The sequence below is a fragment of the Olea europaea genome, chromosome 10 (assembly GCF_002742605.1).
Source record: "Olea europaea var. sylvestris chromosome 10, O_europaea_v1, whole genome shotgun sequence".
Lineage (NCBI taxonomy): Eukaryota > Viridiplantae > Streptophyta > Magnoliopsida > Lamiales > Oleaceae > Olea > Olea europaea.
This window is the reverse complement of record NC_036246.1, coordinates 31,024,855-31,049,316: the sequence shown is the minus strand read 5'-3', so window position 1 is coordinate 31,049,316 and position 24,462 is coordinate 31,024,855. Positions and strand designations below refer to the sequence as shown.

The 24,462-nt window shown below is 32.0% G+C and overlaps 1 protein-coding gene across 1 annotated transcript; it reads left to right on the top strand.

The window, feature by feature from the left end:
• Positions 1-21,963: 21,963 nt before the first annotated feature.
• On the top strand, positions 21,964-24,047 carry LOC111401808 (heavy metal-associated isoprenylated plant protein 7-like). The gene is made up of 5 exons (XM_023029720.1): positions 21,964-22,061; positions 22,154-22,355; positions 22,453-22,667; positions 22,749-22,836; positions 23,391-24,047. The coding sequence occupies exons 1-5, from the start codon at positions 22,053-22,055 to the stop codon at positions 23,834-23,836; spliced, it is 960 nt and encodes a 319-aa protein (XP_022885488.1). The 5' UTR covers positions 21,964-22,052; the 3' UTR covers positions 23,837-24,047.
• Positions 24,048-24,462: the final 415 nt, after the last annotated feature.

Here is a 24,462-nt window from a genome sequence, read left to right as displayed (position 1 = left end):
GGAAGTGATCTATCAAATTTCTTGAATAACAAGGGGGAACAGGCCAAGTTTGGCCAAAACCAAGTTGACGAGCAAAAAATTGGGGAGCATATATTTCAACCTCAGCTTTGGCATTAGTTCCAGTCAAGATATCATGGAACAACTCCCTCCTGGTCAAAAACTGAACCCAAACGAGCAGAGAGGTACTCGCATTGTCCAGGGTAGATGGGGGATTAGGAGTTAAAAAGGGAGGAAAAGGAAAGAAAGAAGGAATTGAATTCAAAGTATAAAAGAATGAAAAAATGTCCCTTTTGGACATATGTACAGGGCTCAGTGAGTCAATAGCTAGCCCATAGCAACTAGCAGAATGAAAGGAAAGGGATAGAGCACCAAGTGATGGAAAATAGGCTCTCAACCACATTTGAGTGAACCAAAGAGGCCCACTGTCAGTGGAAGATGCACCATTCTTCAATTGAAATTGGAGAGAAGTCATGCCTCTATAAGGGTGGCCAAAAAGAAAGAACACAAATTCAGAGGTCTACCACGCGCCAATTCGTACGCTATAGGTAAATAGCTCATAGAGGGCTTCAGGCTTGGCACACACAGAATATATTTACAAAGCCAAATCTGAAGAAAGGCCACACGCTCAGCATGAGAAGGCTCAGCGCTCAAGTGATTATAACAGCTTTGCAGGCTTGAATAGGACTCGATGAGTTTTTTGTCAAATTTTGGGGCGACACCAGAAATCAAAATACTAGGGAAAATGGTATCACCCAAAGGTGGCAGATTTACCAAGGCCCCGACATCCCTTAAAGGAATGGACATGGGACCAAAGGGGAAAATAAAAGTATTATACTCAGAAGACCAAAAACTTAAAGCAATAGGGAAAAGCGCTGCATCAAAAGTAGGGGGTTGAAGAGAGATTTCTAGCAAATCAGAAATCCTAGCACTATCAAAAATTGCCTTGATAGGACCATGATCCACAAGGCGAGCATGCCATCTACGGAAAACAACATTAGATTTAGGCCAAGTGCGAATACCTCTTTCGCGAAGCGACCTCAGCGACAAATGGTTTAGAAACGGAGGGCATTGAGTACAAGAGAACAGCTGGCCCGCCGCCACTTGTTCGGCGGCCTCGGCGTTGTTGAATGAAGGACCTAGATAGAACTTGTTGAGTTCGGCATTGGCTGGTGCAAAGAAGTTCGGAGTTATATATGGCCGAGTGAGGAGTTTTTGGAAGTCTTCGAAACTGAAAGAGTCACCAGATTGGGATTGTGAAGCAGCCATTAGGAACGAAATAAAGTTTTGCTGAAATTTGCTTGAGAAACGTAGTAAAGAAGTAAGAAGATGAACAGTAATATTGCGAGAGAGAAGCGCGTACAATGAGGCGTGATTTAGTAGTGCGATGAAATGGCGTGTATTTGGGGGTTATAAGGGTTTGCAACGTCGTACCTTTTCAGGCTATGGAAGAAAATAATGATTGAAATTTTTGGAAATTTCAAATGTTGTTGGGGAACACAAAGTGAATATGGCAAAAATTAATAATTGGTATTAATTCTGCCATATTGGGGGGTAATTGTTGACATGCTAAAAGGGCAGCCCAATTCAAATAGCCTAAAAAATGAAGCCCAATTGGGCAATTCGAGATAAAGGCCCAAATAGGGTTATAAATGAATGCAGTGTAAGCCCACGAACGCAGTAATACCATCGCCCAAACTTACAAGACGCCCAGGATCTGAGCGAATGAAGTGCCTTGCAGTCGCCCAGAGTTGTAATCCCGTTCTCGCCCAAACCTTCAAATCGCCCAGGATCTTAGCAAGCATAAGGTATTATGGTTATCCAGAAGTACAGTTATCGAAGCAGTTATTGGATAATCTTATCACGTTCCACGATTCAAGAAGTTCAGTTGAAGACGGTTGAACGACAAAGAGTAGTGACAGCATTTAAAGACGGTAGTTCCACGATAAGTTGGCCACCATGAAAAAAGTGGGTAGTTATAAAGCAATTAAGCAGTTTCTAAGCGGTTGATCACAAAGAGAGCATCAAGGGAATATAAAAGGAAGAAAAGATATAGAGCAAAGGACCCCGAATCAAACACTCTCAAACAGAGAATATGTAATTTCAATTCCTTAGTTTAGACTTAAAATATTTATTTTCAGTACTCGTGTACTTGCGCCCCTTAGAGGCATTTCTGTTTAAGTTCCAATTGTAAAGTCATTGCCAATAAAACACCCATTTTTAGGACTCTATCTCAAGAGGTTTGTCCCTTACACAATCGTCTAATCCTTTTTAATTGTTAGCGACTACCCGCGCGAAACAAAATTCATAAATACTCATAGTTGACTTCGAGTTCATGTAAGCTATTCTGACATGGTTGTTCTGCTACTAAAATTGTGATACTTCACTATAACTATTAGTTGATATAATTAATCAGGTAAAAAATAATTATTTGACATCTTAAAATAATATTGAGGTCTCAATAATTTATTGGTGACACTCATCCAGGAAATAGTTAAGCCGAAACATCATATCCGAACTCGGTTGATTTCAAGTTTCTTAGTCTCTTGTTTTCTTTCACAACCCACCACTTATTTTTGGTTTTTATTGAATTATGAATTTTCTCAAAATCATGCTTCTCCCAATTTGGTTACATGCATTCACACACCATATAATTCATTCGTTGGCATGTGCAAAAGATAAATTTTAGACAATATATTTCTAGCCATATAAATTTTTATACGAGACAGTTATCTGTAGAAGTTTTGAATCCAACTTCAATGTTATCTGTTCATAATTTTTTATTTTATTTCATTTTTTTATTTTTTATTTTTTTGTGAATCAATCATTTAAAACAAAATACGATGGGTCACGATAATTCATTATCTTGAGAATATCTAGATAGGATGAGAAAGGCTACTGATCCAGGCTCAGGGACAGATCAAAAAACAGGGGGCTGAGGTGGCCTGTTTTTTGATCTGTCCACGGGCCTGGATGACCAGCATTAGTGAGATAGGGTACATAAAAATAATAACGTGGCATAATGAGAATCACAGGGGGCTTGATTTGGACAATCGAGCTACACAAACATGGGCCTTCAACAGGCCCCTATGATAGGGCTGAGGTGTCACTATTGTAGGTCTGTCATATAGGGCCCCTTAATATTCTGATTTGGATGGAACTATAGCTGAAATTGAGGAGGATGCATGCACACATGTATATGTAAGAATTAAAACTTTCTACAGCTCTATTTGGATAGACTCACACGACAATAATTAACTGCTAGGTGCTATGGTCCGAACGTACCATGCATGCATACGTTCTTTTCTACATACGTACCTAGAAAAACAGCCTCGAATATTATTTTCACATGTCAATATTTTTTTTATGGGTTAGTTTCACAAACGGTTACTGAACTTACGGAAAAATTATAAAACGGTCACTGAAGTTTAAAATTTTTAGTAACGGTCACTTAAGTATTGCGGCGCTTTCAAAAACAGTCATTGAAGTTTAAAAAGTTTCTGAAACGGTCACTAAAGTTGAAAAAGACTTTTTTTGTTTTTTTTGTTACATTTGCAACAATTTTTCGGTTACTTCCAACCACTGATACCATCGAATTTTGATACCGTTGGAAAGCCCACAACGTCCTCTTCAATTACCACTCAAAATCTCTCCGTAACACCAAGGAATTCGACCAAAAAATCACCGTAAAAGTCGCCCTAAAAAATCTGAAAATTTGCCCAGATTTTCAGATGTTTGGGCGACTTTTACGGCAATTTTTCAGCGACTTTCGACCATCAAAATCGTCGAATTTTGATACCGTTGGAAAGCCCACAATGTCCTCTTCAATTACCATCCAAAATCTCCCCCAAATTTCAAAGGATTCGGCCGGAATAAACTCGCAAAGTCGACATCCCAAAAAAGCAAAAATCTGGGATGCCAACTTTGTGAGTTTATTTCGGCCGAATCCTTTGGAGTTTTGAGGAGATTTTGGAAGCTAATTAAAGAGGACATTGTGGGCTTTCCAACGGTATCAAAATTTGGCTATTTTGGTGGTCGGAAGTTGTCAAAAAATCGCCGCAAAAGTCCACCAAAAATCTGAAAATTTGGGCAGATTTTTGCCTTTTCGGGTAGCCAACTTTGTGGGTTTATTCCGGCCGAATCCTTTAGAATTTGGGGAAGGTTTTTTGTTGTGATTGAAGAGGACATTGTAGGCTTTCCAACGGTATCAAAATTCGGTGGTATCGGTGGTCGGAAGTGGTCGAAAAATTGCCGCAAAAGTAGCTCAAAAATTTTTAAACTTCAGTGACCATTTTTTAAAGCGTCACAATACTTAAATGACCGTTAATGAAAGTTTTAAACTTCAGTGACCGTTTTGTAATTTTTTTGTAAGTTCAGTGACCTTTTGTGAAATTAAGCCTTTTTTATATATATAAATATTGATTTTTTTAAAATATTGTTAGAATATTGTTTCGTAGATATGGAGGCAGGAGGTCGTGGTCCTCGAGGAGCATTCTTGACACAAGGGGAATCAGAATTTCAAAATGGAATGGACTAAAAAAATTCAATATAATTTTTTTTTTTCTTTTTTTCTGGAGACTTGGACAGCCCTGGCCCCTTCGGATCCGTCCATAATTTTGGATGTTTTTGTACATATTTTCACTATATCAAGAAATCAATATGGTTTCAACGTAATAATATTTCTAATCAACAACATATTTAGGGCACGTTTAACAAAATTTCTACTTCTTGTACACTTCATGCGAAAATCACCTTATGTTAAATTCATCTAAAAGTTATTCTAATCAAACAAAGTACCTCTAGACAATTATTAAAATATGTTCACTTAGTCTCAAAACCAATTTTTAGTTATCAAAAGTTTTGTCGAATGAGCTCTTAGTCTCAATTAAAAGTAACTATTTAAATGTTTATTTGGAGAGTATTAGTGTTATTTAAGAGTAACTTTTTTAGTATTTATTTAGACAATGTGATAAAGTAGTTGTCCAAAAGAAGCAATTCTAGATTTCTAGTTCATATAAGACTGTCTCCTTAACTGTCAGCATCATTAAAATTTTGACACTTCACTACAATTATATGATATCATTTTTAAAATGTAGTGAGTATTTGATTAATTTTCAACATTTTTAAAATTTTAACACCTTAGAATAGTAGCATATGTCAAATCCTAATAGAAGACAGCTATAGAAAACAATTTTACATGACAACATATTTCGATTCAAAAGGAAGTCATGAAGGATATACTTTAAAGGAAATTTCACGGGATGTCCATTTTCACTTATTTATTTGCAAAAATGTCCACCATTGTAAAAATGTCTATTTTGGAAGAATTTAGACCAAATATCCATATTAACAATTTATAATTCCACACTAAGACAAAAAAAAGGACATTTTTGCAAAATTATTATTGGACAATAAAATTTTGACACATAACCTGCCATATTTATGTCAAAAGCATACATGTCAAATCACAATAAATGCTATATTTTTCATTGATTCAGAAATGTCGAGAACTACATTTCAAATGTAGAAAAATGTCATATTCAAAATGAAATGTCATTTTAGACAAATGAAACGGTGTTCAAATGTCGAGAATGACATATGAAATATCGAGAAACATTATTTTAATGTAACTTCTCATGGAAGATACTTCTTAAAATTTGTGACAAATTGAAAAAAAAAAATCAAATGTCAAGAATGACATTCAATTGCTCCATTTTTTCATTAAGAGCATAATAGACAAGTTGGCACTAAATTCAAATGAATGGACACTTTTCAACTCAAACTCTTAAAATTGAACATTCTTGAAAATGTCTCTATATTTTAATAGGGAATAAACTTACTTTCTGAGTGATGTCATAATGACATATTCCAACGGTTAATTTACCCCTAAATAATCGGTTTGTTTTACTTGCAATCCAACATTTATCAAAAATTATGTGCTTATAATGATGGCAATTTAGAAGTAAAGATTTGATCACCAACTCATGCCATTTGATTGATGGGTGGGACATTAATTTGCTATTGCTTCGAAAAGAATTAAATAAATTTCATCCATCCACTAAAAGATATATCAATTATTTACCATGATAAAGTGCAGTAAAAATATCATCGTAAAACCATGCACGACAGTTTTTATGGTTAGACTTTAGTAGTCGAGAGAAAAAAGCAATTCGTTAGAGTTTGAATTGATGGACACGATCTAACATGTCAAAAAGCATAATTAGCCATTTAGAACTTGAAAAGATAATTTCGACTTTAAATTAGAAAAATTTTGACCAAATACGTCTCTTCTATAGGGCCATTAGCATGGTGCATATGCAGTCAACATTATGCCAACTTAATGAATATGATTTCTGTAGGAGTATTTGGACCACTTCATTTCATCAAATATAGTACGTGTACTTTACGGTAAATTTTGTTTTGTTCTTTTCTTCTTCTTTTTTTTTTTTGTTTAATTTAGATGATAAATATTCTTCATTTTATATTGCATGCAAATTTCAACGAGTTGAATTAATAACTTAGATCATGATATATGTACATTAATCCATCATATTTGACATAAAGGTTTATATAATGCCTAATGAGATTTTATCATTGAACAGTTTAAATCACAATCATCTATTACATTCAATCATCTCCTGTCACATACCTTTCTAGTACTGCTTCCGGACCGTTTCTTCTAGTAAAATAGATTAATCCTAATAAAGTTTGCGTTTTTATTTAACTATTGTCCAATTTAACATATTAAACTATCACAAGTGCACACGACATTGTTGATGTGAGACATCCCTTTCAAGAGAAACAAACGTTTGAAACTTAAATTCTCGCTTCAATTTTTTATAATCATGTTTGCATATAGGTTGTCTAATCGAAACGGATTTCATCTATTGAATGTTATTTTCGATTCTTATTACAAATGCGGCGTCGCATGAAAAAGATGCAAAATATTATTGAGATTGACATTAAAAGTAGCGAACAAACATGATGCAAAAGGAATCATCACAAGTTAGGCAAGGTTTAGTACGTAGCTTCTTTACAACTAATTATTGTTCTACTTTTTGTCCAAAAATATTTTAATTTTATTTAATATACCAAACACCTAGTTAATATTTATTTTTTTCCCTTTCTCACAATAACAAATAAATTTTACTCAAAATAAATGTTAAATAATGTAATACTTTTGCTTGTTTCAAATAAGTCATAGCCAACTGATTATAGATCAAAATAGAAACAATGTCCTGAAAATTTAAGGTTTCAACTCCAAAATTCGTAAAATAATAAAGAGATTGTCTAAATCAGACAAGAACAGTGCATGTCGATATAACTTCTTTATTTTTCAAATTCATAATGTTATCCCAACTTAAGTATTCCTAGAAAAACATAATCTCTTATTTTCTAACTCCAATAAATTTATGTTTCCTAATTAACTTGGAAAATGCACGACCCCTTTCTATGGACTTTAACATGCATCAAAAAGTACTTAAAATATGAAGTAATAAAAATAAATAATTAAATGAAATTTTTGTAACTTTTGTATGGTCCATACTATCAATGATCAGCCGTCACAAGACAATTTTTTAGTATGAATTTATGTGTGTGTCTCTTTGTTGCTACAAAACATTTATGTTGAACCACCCAACAATGTTAAATGTATAAGACTAATTTACCTAGCTCAATTTAATTGGTACATACATGTAATTAATTGGGGGTTGTCCTCACAGATGTTTTTAGTAGTAGTATTTAAATCGTTGTACCAAGAGATCCTAACAAATGAACAAGTTCCAATGCCACGTGTATGTCCGTTCCACAGAGATCAGAGTTAAATTAATATTTTGTACCATTAAATTAAATTAAATTTCATTTTTCTTTCACTTATTTTCAACCACATAAACTTTCATAAAATAATATTACACTTATTTTTGGTTTTTATTGAATTATGAATCATCTCAAAATCACACTTCTCCCAATTTGGTTACATGCGTTCACACACCATATAATTCATTCGTTGGCATGTGCAAAAGATAAATTTAGACAATATATTTCTAGCCATATAAATTTTTAAACGAGACAGTTATCAATAGATCTCTTGAATCCAACTTCAATGTTATCCGTTCGTAATATCTTTTTGTGAATCAATCATTTAACAAAATACAACAGGTCACGATAATTCATTATCTTGAGAATATCTAGATAGGATACATAATAACAATGACGTGGCATAATGAGAATCATAGTAAGGTTGATTTGGACAACCGAGCTACACAAACAGGGACCTTTGATAGGACCCTACGACACGACAGAGTTCTGCTACAGGCCCCTCAATAATCTGATTTGGATGGAGGTATAGCTGAAATTGAGGAGGATACATGCACACAAGTATATGAAAGTGTTGGACTTAGAAGGATTATAGTGAATGAGATTAATGATGCGCTATGAAATAATGAAAATCGCAACGAAAAATAAGATTTAAAAGTAAAAAAATTAAGAGAGTTAATCGCAAGAACAAGACGTTTTATTAATCAACAATATGGAGAAAAAGACAAAAACTCAGCAATTCTTACTTGAACAAAACTGAAAGAGAAAACCACAATTCACAGGTACATTCCATAGCATAAAGATGGAAATAATATGAAATTAGGAAATAATATATTTCCATAAAAATCACGTGAAATATAAGGAAACAAATTTTCCCATATGAAAATAAGGAAACAATTTATTTCCAAAAAAAAAAAAAAAAATCCACCATAATTTGGGTCATAAACCCAACAATCTTCACCTTGACCCAAATTCTGGTGCAACGAACGAAACTCCAAGATTTCAAATTCGTCTGCATCGAAATAACCAATCTCCTCAATACAGTAACCGAAACTCTTCAAATCAAACCGTCGTCCTCTGCAAAGCGTCCACAAGCAACACCTAAACCCAAATCCAGTGTTTCTAAAATTCCACCGAGAAATTACTGTTGACTAAACAGGGTCGAAGCACACCCTATAACAGAAATCATACCACATGCTGAATTAGAAAGCCCGTTGCTAGAACTCTGGCCTTCAACGTCCCAAAAAGCATTCCAGACATTATTGACACCACGATACCTATGCTCTATGAGTCCAACCCTAGCAAATAAATACAGTGTATTCGCTGAAAATGGTGTCAAAGTGGAACCACCAATGCTCCCCTAAGTAATGTTCTGAATCGACACAGAACCCGTCACAAGAGATACTATACCAAACTGAATATCCATCACGATACTAAAACGTATCATGATGCTCTTAACTGAATTTGCGCTTCCCTGCAAAATGTATAACTGAGTCTTCTTTTGTCCCTCCAATACAATCCGGACACCCATGCGGACCTTCAAAACTCCACCCTCACCATATAATTTATATCCTTTTGCATCTAGAGTACTAAGTGAGATGATATTCCTTTTCAAGTTTGGAACATGTCGAACCTGATTAATTGTTCTGACTGTCCCATCCTGCAAACTTAATCTGACTCTACCGATTCCATCAACACGGCAAGATTGCTTGTTTTACATCACAATTCCACCTTACTTGACAGCCTCATATGTCTGAAAGAAATTTCGATTGGAACAAATATGATGCAAACATGCCGAATCAAGAATTCACTCCTTGTCAGGTTTAGACTCTACGTTAGATACCATGGTCAACAACACATCACTGCCATCCGAAGAATTCTCGACAACATCAGTAACGTCCTAATTACGGAATTGTCCCATTATTTGCAACTAAATCACATTTAGCCTGCAACTTGTCACAATCCTTCTTTACGTGTTCTTTTCTCTTGCAGTAGAAGCAGTACAAATTGTTGAAGTTCGTCCTCGATCTACCCTCCATCGATCACCATGAGATACCAGAGTTTCCTCATCCCTTGATGTAGCTCCAACCAAATGCTTCAACTTCTCTTTTGGGTGCAAAATATCATAGACGTCGTCTATAATCAAAGTACCCCAACTATACAAAACGGTGTCTCGAAACGACGCATAAGAATCAAGCAGCGAACATAACAGGATCAAGGCAAAATCCTCTTCATTGTACTTAACCTCCAACTTTTTCAAATCTGCGACAATTTCCTTGAACATGGCAATATGGTCTTCAAATGACTCTCTTTTTGCCATGCGATGGGAATACAACTTCTGCTTTAAAACCAGTTTATTGGTAAAACTCTTGGTCATACATGGCTACTCCAATTTCAACCACAAATCAATTGCTGTTTTCTTCTTCAAAATATCATGCAGAACATTGTTGGATAGATGAAGATGAATCAATGACAAAGCCTTCAAATCCTTCCATTGTCCACGGCATCTTCTCAAAGCCTACTAGCGTATCATCTAAATCCAACTACGACAGAATAGCTCTCATCTTTACTTGTAAAAAAGAAAACCTTGTATTGTGATCTAACAGCGAAATGTCATATTTCATAGTAGTCATATCTAAAAACACCTCAACTAATCCTTAGAAGAAGAATCAAACTCTGATACCACTTGTTAGACTCGAAAAAATTGTAGTGAATGAGATTAACGACGTGATATGAAGTAATGAAAATCGCAACAAGAAATAAGATTTAGAAATAAAGAAATTAACAAAGAGAGTTAATCGCAAAAGCATGATATTTTATTAATTGATAATATAGAGAGAAATACAAAAATTCAGCAATTCTTACTTGAACAAAACTGAAAGAGAAAACTACTATTTATAGCATAAAGATGGAAATAATATAGAATAGGAAAATAATATATTTCCAAAAAAATCACGTGAAATATAAGAAAATAAATTTTCCCACATGAAAATAAAGAAACAATTTATTTACAAAAAAATACACCCTAATTTAGTTCACAAACCCAACAGTAAGAATTTCAACCTTCTGCAGCTCTATTTGGACAAACTCACACGACAATAATTAACTGCTAGGTGCTATGGGCCGAACGTACCATGCATGCATACGTCCTTTTCTACATATGTACCTAAAAAAACAGCCTCGAATATTATTTTCATATGTCAATATTATTTTTATATATAAATATTGATTTTTTTTTTTTTAAATATTGATGTTGCGACAAATTAGAATATCATTTTGTAGATATGGAGGTAGGAGGTCGTGGTCCTCCAGGAGCATTCTTGACACAAGTGGAATCAGAATTTCAAATTGGGATAGACTAAAAAATTTCGATATAATTTTATTTTTTTTTTAATTTTTTGGGGAGACTTGGACAGCCCTGGCCCCTTTGGATCCGTCCATAATTTTGGAAGTTTTTGTACGTATTTTCACTATATCAAGAAATCAATATCGTTTCAAAGTATTAGTGCTATTTAAGAGTAACTTTTTTAGTACTTATTTAGACAATGTGATAAAGTAGTTGTCCTAAAGAAGCAATTCTAGATTTTTTGTTTATATAAGAATGTCTCCTTAACTGTACTGCATCATTAAAATTTTGATACTTCACTACAATTGTATGATATCATTTTAAAAATGTAGTGAGTATTTGATTAATTTCCGACATTTTTAAAATTTTAACACCTTAGAATAGTAGCATATGTCAAATTCTAATAGAAGACAGCTATAGAAAAAAAATAATTTTACGTGACAACATATTTGGATTCAAAAGGAAGCCATGAAGGACATATTTTAATAGGGAATGAACTTACTTTCTGAGTGATGTCATAATGACATATTCCAACTGTTAATTTACCCCTAAATAATCAGTTTGTTTTACTTGCAATCCAACATTTATCTAAAATTATGTGCTCATAATGATGGCAATTTAGAAGTAAAGATTCGATCACAAACTCATAAGGGGGAAAAAAAATCAAGCCATTTGATTGATAGGTGGGACATCATTTTGCTATTGCTTCAAAAAGAATTAAATAATTTTCATCCATCCACTAAAAGATATATCAATTATTTACCACAATAAAGTGCAGAAAAAATATCATCGCAAAACCATGCATGACAGTTTTTATGGTTCGACTTTAGTTGAGATAAAAAAACAATTCGATGGAGTTTGAATTGATGGGGCATGATCTAACATGTTAAAAGCATATTAGCCATTTAGAAGTTGAAAAGATAATTTTTAACTTTAAATTTTAACTTAGATAATTTTTGACCAAATACGTCTCTCTTTTTTTTTTGTTGACAAGGGAATCCGCAGCCGCTACCCGAAAGTGCGCACTAGGTAAACCCCACCTTGTGATCCTAGCCGGCAAGGACCACAAGGAGGTAAACCAGCCTAGGTTACCCATAGCTTACTGGCTCAAACCAAAAAGGCCAATAGGCAGCTCCAACGGAAATCGAACTAGCAACCTCACGATTGTTAGTCCAACTGCCCGACCAACTTGACCTGGGTTGCCCCCAAATACGTCTCTTCTATAGGGCTATTAGCATGGTGCATATGCAATCAACATTATGCCAACTTAATGAAAATGACTTCTGTAGGAGTATCTGGACCACTTTATTTCATCAAATATAGTATGTGTACTTTACGATAATTTTTATTTTTTCCTAAATTTAGACGATAAATATTCTTCATTTTATATTGCATGCAAATTTCGACAAGTTGAATTAATAAATTAGATCATGCTACATGTACATCAGCTCATCATATTTGACGTAAATGTTTATATAATGCCTAATGTGATTTTATCATTGGATAGTTTAAATCACAATCATCCATTCCATCCAATCATCTCCTATCACATACTTTTCTGGTACTGCTTCCTTATCGTTTCTTCCGGTAAAGTAGATTAATCCTAATAAATTTTGCATTTTTATGTTAATTATTGTCCAATTTAACATATTAAACTTTCATAAGTGCATACGACATTGTTAATGTGAGACGTCCCTTTCAAGAGAAACAAATGTCTGAAACTTAAATTCTCACTTCAGTTTTGTACAATCCTGTTTGCATATAGGTTGTCTAATCAAAACTGATTTCATCTATTGAATGTTATTTTCGATTCTTATTACAAATGCGGCGTCGCATGAAGATGATGCAAAATATTATTGAGTTTGACATTAAAAGTAGCGAACAAACATGATGCAAAAGGAATCATCACAAGTTAGGTAAGGTTTAGTATGTAACTTCTTTACAACTAATTATTGTTCTATTTTTTGTCCAAAAATATTTTAATCTCATTTAATATACCAAACACATAGTTAATATTCAATTTTTGTTTTCCTTTCTCTAACAAATAAATTTTACTCATAGATAAATATTAAATAATGTAATACTTTTTGCTCGTTTCAAATAAGTCAAAACCAACTAATTATTATAGGTCAAAGTAGAAGCAATGTCCTGAAAATTTAATGTTTCAACTCCAAAATTCGTAAAATAATAAAGAGATTGTCTAAATAAAAAAAGTACAGTACATGTCGATATAAACTTCTTTATTTTTCCAATTCATAATGCTATCCCAGCTTATGTATTTCTCGAAAATTATAATCTCTTATTTTCTAACTCCGATTAATTTATGTTTCCTAATTAACTTGGAAAATGCATGACCCCTTTCTATGAATTTTAACATGCATCAAAAAGTACTTAAAATATGAAGTAATAAAAATAAATAATTAAATGAAATTTTTATAACTTTTGTATGGTCCATACTATCAATGATCAGCCGTCACAAGACAATTTTTGAGTATGAATTTATGTGTGTGTCTTCTTGTTGCTACAAAACATTTATGTTGAACCTCCCAACAATGTTAAATGTATAAGACTAATTTACCTAGCTCAATTTAATTGGTACATACATGTAATTAATTAGGGGTTGTCCTCATAGATGTTTTTAGTAGTAGTATTTAAATCGTAGTGCCAAGAGATCCCAACAAATGAACAAGTTCCAATGCCACGTGTATGTTCCACAGAGATCAGAGTTAGATTAATATTTGGTCACTATTAAATTAAATTTCATTTTTCTTTCATTTATTTTCAACCACGTAAACTTTCATAAAATTGTATTACACGTAAATTGAAAACGTTTTTCTTTTTTCAACCACCTTTTTTTTTTTTTTTTCAAAAAACACTATACACGAAAATGATCTCTTAAGCACCATTGCTTAGCTCATATTAAGTATCAATGACATGGCACACCATTTAATTGTTGAAATTGGTGAATTCACAAATTAAATGGTGTGCCATGTCACCAGTGCATAGGAGATCATTCCTCTGTGTGTGTCTGTATGTGTGTGTATTGCATCAAGTGACGATTTTTTGGTTATTTCAGTTGATTCTAAATTTTCAATTTTTTTCATAGAAAACGACTTTTTGTAATAATAATTTTGGAGAATGTATGATGAAAAATGGAGAAATGTTTTGAATTTACGTAATATTTTATTAAAAAATACATAATTAAAAATAAGTTTGAAAAAAAAATGAGATTTTAAATAATCGCACTCAAACTGAAATAATTACATACCTTTATGCACATTTTTTTTTTATATTCAATACATTATATTTTTTAGAAAATAAGAAGATGTAAAAAAATAAAAATAAAATACGCCCAATTCTTAAAGATGAATTGGCATCTTCCTATTTGCTAAGAAAAGATAACTTGTCAACGTGCCCAAAATATATATTGGAAGAACTCGTTATATATTTGCTAAAATCTAGAATTGATTCTCATTTTTTTCCCAATTGAATCGAAATGTGCAGTTTAATTATGATTAAATCACTATTTAGCTTCCATTTTTCAAAGGTAAATATATCCACATCACAATTTTTGTTTACTACACCACATTTTCATTATAATAAAATCCCCTATTTTTTCTTATTTTTACACTTGTATTTTCAACTTTATATATATATATATATATATATATATATCATCAACCCTCTATTTATTTTTACATCTTGTCTATAGAGAGAATTTTCATCCAAAATATTTGTAATAAAGACCAAAAAAATATTTCTCTCCTATTTTTAAATAACCTAAATAAATAATTAATACAAAAGTTAAACAAAATATTTGCATATCTTCTCAATGGACGTTACAGAATATTTGGTTGAAAATCTTTATTAGAGTCAAAATATGTTAATTAATTGAAGATTAAGAATAGCAATGTGACGAGAAAAATGTTAAGGACATAAAAGTAAAAGTAAGAAAATATTTGAAATCTTTCTTGTAATTAAAATGTGTTGCTGATATAAAAAAATTGTTTTGTGAATATAATTATCCATTTTTAAATTTTATTTTTTCTCAAACTTATTTTTAACTACACATTTAATCAATTTTTAATAAAATTTACTAAAATTTGATTTTTAACAAAACTAAACCGGGCTACAGAAAAGAACTAAGTTTTTATTTATTATTATCAACTAGTGAAGTTGACATCTAGACAATGGACAAGAATTATTATGCTAAACATGGGTGTGGCAATATTTGATAGGACTGAGTTGCACTACCCAAAAAATGGTGTCAGAAGCCCTGACCTACTTTTGCAATGAGGGTGGGATTACTTCTTTCTCCCAATTGTTTATTCATGCAGGACCGACGCTAGTAAGAGAGTGTCAATACATCTGTCAAGCTTTCTTCCAGTGGAGGAGCATTGTCCTATTTGATATTAGGGTCACGCTACATAGTCACATTTGTTGATATATCGGTTGACATAAAACACTCACATGGAGAGGTCGACATTATTTTATTGACGTGGAACCTACACCTCAACTGTGAAAGGTGTGTCAATCTTTGTATCAACAAATGTGATCATTTGACTTTACTCTTGATATTATTATGTCATGTGCTCACTATTGACGTGACAATATCAATATTGTCCACTATGGACAAAACTCAAAAGATAACTACTGCATTCCTTTATCTAAATTGAGAAACTTTTGAGTCTACAGGGAGCGCACGTGAACTCTGAGGCTTCGTACTGCCAAGTGCCTCCTGGCTTTTCAAATAGGACAGAGCCAACAATAACTATTAATGACTGAATTATTTAAAGTCATCTGAAAAAAGTTTAAAGAAATTATGAAACTTATCGACCTATTTCCAAGTGAAATCCATCCCCTCTTTGGGGGTCATTGTTTTGAAAAATATTGTTTCAATTAGTAATTTTTTGAAAAAAAAATAAGTGTGGTTAAATAATGAGAACTTTTTTTTTAAGTTTATACGTAGAATATTTTATTGTGCAAATATGTGATTAAAAATGAATATATAAAGAAATAGTTTTGAAAGAATGGGAGCCAAATATGATCTTATCTCATATATTTGTGGTTGAGAGATTATATCGCTTTTCATGTCAGATAAACAATTTAATTTATGAATGAATAAAAGTGAAGGTGGATAATTGAGTAGGTACTTATAAATTCATTGAAACGAGTAATTTAAAATGAAGTTTGATAATTTAATTTTGTTAAGTGATGCAATATTTTAACTTTAACTTTCGTTTAAATTTTAAATCAATCAAATCTCTTGTTTAGCTAGGGCCGCACTTAAACATTTTGAATTACGGGGTACAATCAACTTTGTACAAATCGAATATTCTTGATTTTTGAATGATTCATACTTGACTCGAGAAAATGCAAATTTACTTTTAAAAAACATTCCTTCATTCATATTTTGTTCATCATTTCATCAATTTAATTTCAAACAATCATTTTATTAATATTTTGCTCATCATAGGAAAATACATATTTACGTTTAAAGAATTTATAATATATTTGATACAGTCAATTAATTTAAGTAATAAAAAGGAAAAAAAAAACATATAACCAATATCATTATATATACGCAATTTGATAGGAGAAAAATGCAAATTTATGTTCAAAATATGATTAGAAAGTGAAGATTTGTAGTAAATGTTATAATTTGTAGAGAAAATATAAACAAATTTTAAAAAATTAGAAGAGTTAAGATTTTGATAAAAGGAGTGCAGGAGAGAGTCGCGAGAGTGTAAGAAAAAGTGAAAAGTTCAAATTTATTGTGTTTTTGTTCCTATTAATGGAGATTAAAATCAAAATTCTAGTAAATTTTAATAAAAGTTGAAAATTTATGAATCTCATGAAATATATTATTAAAATTAATTGTTGGTTTTGATTTATATTTGATGTTAACCCCTCTCGCTCTGTTGAATTGTATGAATTGTAGGGTTGAATTCTCATTTTTCTTCCAAAAGTGATCTCTAGTGTTGTATTTATACCATCTTGAAGTTTTTGATGAACTAGGGTTGAATTGGGCCAAGAACGAATTCTATCATTCTTGATAGCACGAGCCCTGCGGCGCCTACTTCGAGTAGAACACAGCATTGCATATCATTCAGTATTTTTATCATAACGTTTTCTTTCGATATTCGATTGAGGTGTATCAAAATGCGTTGAAAAAATAACTCAAAGGGATACAACTTTTCTTCGAATATCAATTTCCAATTCGATCGTTTGCTACAATTCATATTTACGTTTAAAGAATTTATAATGTATTTGATACAAACAATCAATTCAAGTAATAACAAGGAAAAAAACATATAACCAATATCATTTTATATACGCAATTTGATACAAGAAAATGCAAATTTAGGTTCAAAATATGATTAGGAAGTGAAGATTTGTAGTAAATGTTATAATTTGTAGAGAAAATATAAACAAATTTTAAAAAATTAAAAGAGTTAAGGTTTCGATAAAAGGGGTGAAGGAGAGAGTCACGAGAGAGTAAGAAAAAGTGAAAAGTTCAAATTTATTGTGTTTTTGTTCCTATTTAATGGAGATTAAAATCAAAATTCTAGTAAATTTTAATAAAAGTTGAAAATTTATGAATCCCATGAAATATATTCTTAAAATTAATTGTTGATTTTGATTTATATTTGATGTTAGCCCTTCTTGCTCCATTGAATTGTTCTTTAAATTCTCATTTGAATTGTATGAATTGTAGGGTTGAATTCTCCTTTTTTCTTGCAAAAGTGATCTATAGGGTTGTATATATACCATCTTGAAGTCTTGGATGAATTAGGGTTGAATTGGGCCAAAAGCGAATTTTATTATTTTCGACAGTGCGGGCGCTGGGCGCCTACTTCAGGTGGAAGACAGCACTGCATATCATTTAGTGTTTTTATCATAACGTTTTCTTTTGATATTCGATTAAGATGATTCAAAATGAGTTGAAAAAATAACTCAAAGGGATACAACTTTGCTTCAAATATCATTTTCCAATTCGATCGTTCGTAATGTCAAAAATAGGTCTCAATGTGAGACTAAAAATTCAGAGCATAACTTTTTTTGTTGAAAATTGATGTGTGATAATACTTTGATTATATTTGATCCCTTTGACATCTTTCTTCATCCAATTGACCCGTAACACTCAAATATTTATCGCGAGGTTCAACACAACTTTTGAGTATTTGTACTTTAATCCCCGAACTTTGGATCTCTTATAATTTGTCATTTTCTCCAAATTTGCCAACTTTTTACTTATTTTCTTTAATTTCATCAACTTATATCACAACATCAAAACACGCATTAAAATTCTCTAAAACTTGTAGGAATTAACTAAATGTCAAATTTAGATGGTGTAATCTATGGTTGATTTATACCGCAAGTGTACGGTGTCAATTTTTGTAATATTGTAATGGAGTTAAGAGTGTCGAACCCACAAGGGTTGTAATTTAATTTTTACTAAATACTATCATTATATAGTCTTTATTTTATCTAGAGAATGAATGGTTATGATCAATAGTATTACCCAATCTAAAGGTGAATATGTTGATGAATTCAACAAATAAATGCAAATTGGAATAATAATCAAGATGAGAACGTTTAAGGTTATGAGTTACGTAATTATCAATTATGATTCAATTATGTTCAATTATTCTATTCAATTTTTCCATGTCTAAAAGTAAGAGCTCTAATGTATTTCTTTCCCCCTCTTTCGAGTGCCGATTAGAAATTAATCATAGATTTCGATTTCAATATCTCTATTTCGAATTAAAATCAATAATTTATCAAGTTCATGATTCTTTTAAGGAGTAAATTTCGTAGATCCTATACTTTTTCTGAAAATCCATAAAATCTACGTTGTGTCAATCATATGATCCTACCTAATTTCCCCTCTCTTGAGTGCCAAAATTGACTAACATCGATTCATTCAATTGGTGGCCAATTAATTGAAAGCATTAATTTCATGACACGACTAAACATATGTGGAAAATCAAATATAAATAATTGTGATAAAATCAAATCATAATCTCAAATTTTGGTTACAATCAAACCCTAGATTAGATATTTAGCTCATGATAGAATAATTAAATCTAAACATATTAACGAATAACATAGAGAGAAGAAAAAGGAAAAACTCTTTTGAAGTTTTAAACTGGTTTTATCCCTTTGATGTTCTTTGTGCCTCTCACTCGATTCCTTGATATTAGCCCCTCTTACTCCGTTGAATTGTTCTTTGAATTCTCCTTCAAATTGTATGAATTATAGAGTTGAATTCTTCCTCCTCATCTTTTTTTTCCTCCAAAAGCGGTCTCTAGGGTTGTATTTATAACATCTTGAAGTTTTGGACAAATTAGGGTAGAATTGAACCATGAAAAGAGTCCAAAAACATTAGAAACATTTTCCCCGCAAGGTTGTGGCGCGCCCACTTCGGGGTGAAGACAGCACTGCTCATTATTCAATATTTTTGTCATAATTTTTTCTCTCAATATTCAATTGAGGCGATTCAAGATGTATTAGAAAGAAACTCAAAGAGATACAATTTTACTTCAGATATCATTTTCCAATTCGGTAGTTTGCTGTGTCAAAAATGGGTCTCAATGTGAGATTAAAAATTTAAAGCATAACTTTTTCGGTTGGAAATTGATATTTGATAATACTTTAATTATATTTAATCCATTTGACATTTTTCTTCATCCAATTGACACGTAGCACTCTCAAATCTTCATCGTGTGATTCGACACAACTTTTGATTGATTGCACTTTAGTCCCCGAACTTTGAATCTTTTACAATTTAGCCATTTTATTCAAATTTGTCAACTTTTACTTACTTTCTTCAATTTCATCAAGCTATATTACAACATCAAAACACACATTAAAATACTCTAGCAACTTGTAGGAATTAGCTAAATATTAAGTTTAGTTGATGTCTAAAGTGTGAGTGAAATACATTTATTTATATTAAAATTTAAATTTTAACCCATACTAAACAAGACCTTATAGATGAAAAAGGAGCCGCTATTTACATCCCCAAATTTATATATACATCCCACTCTATTTACATCCTTATTAAAATATTAAAATTTTAAAAATTTACTATTTTCAGCAACATCAAATTTTAATATTGACCTTATTAAATTAATTCATTTAAACATTATAGATCCATACAAATTTTATATATTCATCCCACTGTAAATATATTCCTATTACAATTTCAAAATTTTTTAAAAAATCACTATATTCATCCAATCACTATCAACATTAAATCTGGTTCTTACTTTTTATTTTCTATATGTCACGTTAGTGCTTTAATATTTAGTTATAAATGTTCGCAAATCTCTTTTATTGAATTTATAGGATTATATCAAAAGCATACTGCTTAATCAACCAAACAAATCTCTCATCAAATCATATGTTGTTGTTGTTGTTGTTGTTCTTATTATTATTATTATTATTATTATTATTATTATTATTATTATTATTATTATTATTATTATTATTATTATTATTATAAGCTCACCGTGATTTATCATTTTCTTTAGTATAGTGTATATATATATATATATATATATATATATATATATATACTTTTTTTCTTATAAGCTCATAATTTTGGTTGTTTGTGTTTTGACTAATAATTTTAAGTTGTTTCCTTTTGTAATGTAAAAATATTTGTACAGGTATTGAAATTTCCCGTATATTTTCATCGGTCTCAAATCAATACTTGAAAAAGCATAAAAAATAATATTCTATTTTTCATATTACAAAAGAATTATAACTCAATAATGTGTTGATTTCTTTTTTTAATTTCCGTTGAAGAGGATATATTATAATAAGGGTATTATGATTTTAGATGAAAATTGTATTTTATTAGAATTTTAGTTAAACACAAACTTTAAAAGAATATAAAAATGTTTAAAAGAATTTATAAAAATAAATATTAGTGGATGAAGTTAGAACGATATATTTTTATTTAATTTTTACATGTCTATTTAGATAAATTTACATAAAATAAAAAATATAATATAATTATATTTCAAAAAAAATATATATATATATATATATATATACATATATATACATATACATATATANTATATTGTGGAAATAAATAAAGATATTAAGAAAAAATCTAAAAAGTTGAGGGGGTCACGTGACCCCGAAAACTCCCGTTGTGTCCGTTGTTGCATTTAGCGATCTTAAGTGCAAAGCATATAACACAAGAATTAGAGACATAAAATTGAATTTCTTGTAGGCGCAGTGTACTGACAGCTCTCGTTCCTTGTCTCTTGGGACACATCCCGCGATTTACCTACCTCACAAAGCTCTAGAGACGAGGTGGGGCCGTGGGAGCCCTCAAAGTTGGGGTCAACCTTTTTTTTTTTTTATATATATATAACACAAGAATTATTTCATTATGGGCTTCTTTGAGCCATATTACTTTTAAAAATATATATATTTTTAATAGTAATTTAACATAATTTTAATAATACATTTTTCAATAAAATAATATTACACGTAAATTTAAAATTTTTCTTTTTTTTAACCACACATTTCTCATTGATTTGACATAAATAATACATTTTTATCCTAAAATGTGGTTTAAACATGGGCTATATATAGTGCCAAAAGTTGTTAGTACGTAAACAAAGTCGTGTTCAAAACGCAACGTAGGATGACCGCATGTCTCACCATTCCTCTGCACGTGCCACCTACACATGTGCCACGTCACTTAAATGGTGACGCTATTATGGACCTCTCCAGATCTCATATACCCCTCAGTACTCCATTACTCTCGCATCTTCCAATTTCCAACAAAATCAAAACTCTGTTGATAAAAAAAAAAACACACACACACACACACATTTAAAAGTGTCTGCGTGTTCTTTGAATTCTAATGGGAGAGGTTTTTATTCCGAATCTCAATCTTCATCACTCTGCTACCCATTTTCATTTTTGGTTTTGGATTAATAGTTTTTTTTTTTTTTTCCTTGGTAGGGGAAAAAACCAGAGGAAGCTCAGAAACCGGAGGAGCCTAAGAAGCGGGAGGAAGTAAAGGAGGCGGAGGAGAAGAAATCTGAAGAATCCAAGGCGGCACCTCCGCCTAAACTACCGCCGCCGCAAGAAATAATATTGAAAGTGTACATGCATTGTGAAGCTTGTGCTAGAAAAGTCCGTCGGTGCCTCAAAGGCTTCGAAGGTAATCAGATCCCGGACGTCATGTTTGTTAAAATGGATTTGGCAGTATAGTACAATGGAAATTTTTAATTCAAACCCATATTTTTTAACTTTCGTAGGAGTTGAGGATGTAATAACGGACTGTAAAACTAGTAAGGTGGTTGTTAAAGGTGAAAAAGCAGATCCACTTAAGGTTTTAGCTAGGGTTCAGAGGAAAAGCCACCGTCAAGTTGAGCTTATCTCTCCAATTCCGCCACCGCCACCGCCACCGCCACCGGCGGAGGAGCCAAAGAAAGAAGAAAAGGAGGTGGTCAAAGAAGAGAAAAAAGAGGAGGTTTGTTATTTATTTAATTATTTTTTTACTTTTTTCTATTATTTTTGTTGAATAATTTGTTTTTGTTAAATATTTTTACAGCCTCCCAAGATTACAGTGGTGCTGAAAGTGTACATGCATTGCGAGGCTTGTTCTCAAGAAATCAGAAAACGCATACAAAGAATGAAAGGTGAAATTAAAAAAAATAAAAAAGTGATTTTTTTATGCTTATAATTGTTTTGCTCTTTATGGCTTTATACCCTTTTTAGCTGTATTTGCATATATGATTATTTGCTATTCTGTCTCTCTCTCTCATTTCAGTCATTTGCATCTCTTTATAGTAAAGTTTCGCCAATTATTTGATATTATTTAACCCGTGAGGATCTTTACGAATTTTAATTGTAATAAAATATTTAGTTCATTGGATTCTGTTTATCAATAATAATTTCGTTTAATGTGTATAGTTACTTTAAAGAATCTTGGACAGGCATTGGCATAAATAAGCAATTCTCAACATGTTTGGGGAAAAAAAATCGCTTATGTTTGACATTTTTGGCTTAGAGGTTCATTTTTAGCATTAAGCTAAACCAAACATGCTTATTTACTTATACGCCACTTATTTTGATCATGTTTGGCTTTGGGCCTGGGGTTCATTTTTAGGATTTTGCCAAGCCAAACATGCTTATTTACTTAAATAAGTAAACTTTATAACTCATAAGCTTAGCCAAACATGCTTGTATATAGGAGTGGAGAGTGCAGAGCCTGACCTAAAGAGCTCACAAGTGACAGTGAAAGGGGTGTTTGAACCGGAAAGCCTTGTTAATCACGTGAACAAGAGAACAGGAAAACACGCGGTGATCATGAAGGTCGAAGTCGAGAAAAAAGAGAAGTCGAAAGAAGGAAAGAAACCAGAGGGAGGCAAAAAGGAAGTAGAAAAGGGCGAAGAGGGTGGAAAAGAAAAGGAGGAGGCTGCGGCTGATGGCGGCTCAGCCACTGAACCACCACCGACTAAACCGGAGGCGGAACTGGAGGAGGATTCTAAAATGGATGTGAAAAAGAATGAGTTCTACTATTACCAGCCTCATCCGAATTTCCATGTTTACCCTGATCAGATGTTTGTGCAAGACTTGTATGAACATCCTCCACAGATGTTTAGTGATGAGAATCCAAATGCATGCTTTGTTATGTAAATGTTGAATAACTTTTGAGGGGTAAAATGAGTAATTGTTCTTCCTCTCTTTGCGCACTACATGTTGCCCACTCTGGGGTTTCTACAGGGAAGCTTTAGAATTTTGCGGGGGCTATATGCACCGTTTAGTATAGTATTTTGTCATGTACAATGAATAACACACATGGTACTAAATTACTAATGTGTGTACCTTAATTCTGGTATTGTTTGAATTGTTTTTTCTACACTAACCTAACCCCGGTCGTAGGTGGCTGTCTCGAGGTAAATTAAAGACTAATCAATATGAATTTAAAGATCTGTAAGTTGTCGTTTTCTTTTTATAAACAATAGAAGGAGAAGAAACCAAACTGTTTGTGCTGTAACTTTTACTTGGTCGAAGATGAAACATTCAGGGATGTTGGTTGAGTTTAACTCTGTTTGTGCTTCAAGATTTCACATAGTAGCACGGTATAGCAGGGTACTTTGAGTTTGCAATTTTGGATTTGCCCTTCTTTTTGTGTCACCCTACTCCAGCTGAAGCCTGCAAATAATAGAGACAATTCACGTTGAAATCATGTCAACATTATTCTTTCTTTTTTAAAGGATCGAGACCCTACATGGCTGAACTTGCAGGCAATAAGGCCATCT

What these genes read in the sequence shown, in the direction of transcription:
- LOC111401808 (XM_023029720.1), top strand. An exon ending in GTGCCTCAAAGGCTTCGAAG is followed by an intron (nt 22,356 to 22,452) that starts GTAATCAGATCC and finishes TAACTTTCGTAG; the next exon opens with GAGTTGAGGATGTAATAACG. An exon ending in AAGAAGAGAAAAAAGAGGAG is followed by an intron (nt 22,668 to 22,748) that starts GTTTGTTATTTA and finishes ATATTTTTACAG; the next exon opens with CCTCCCAAGATTACAGTGGT.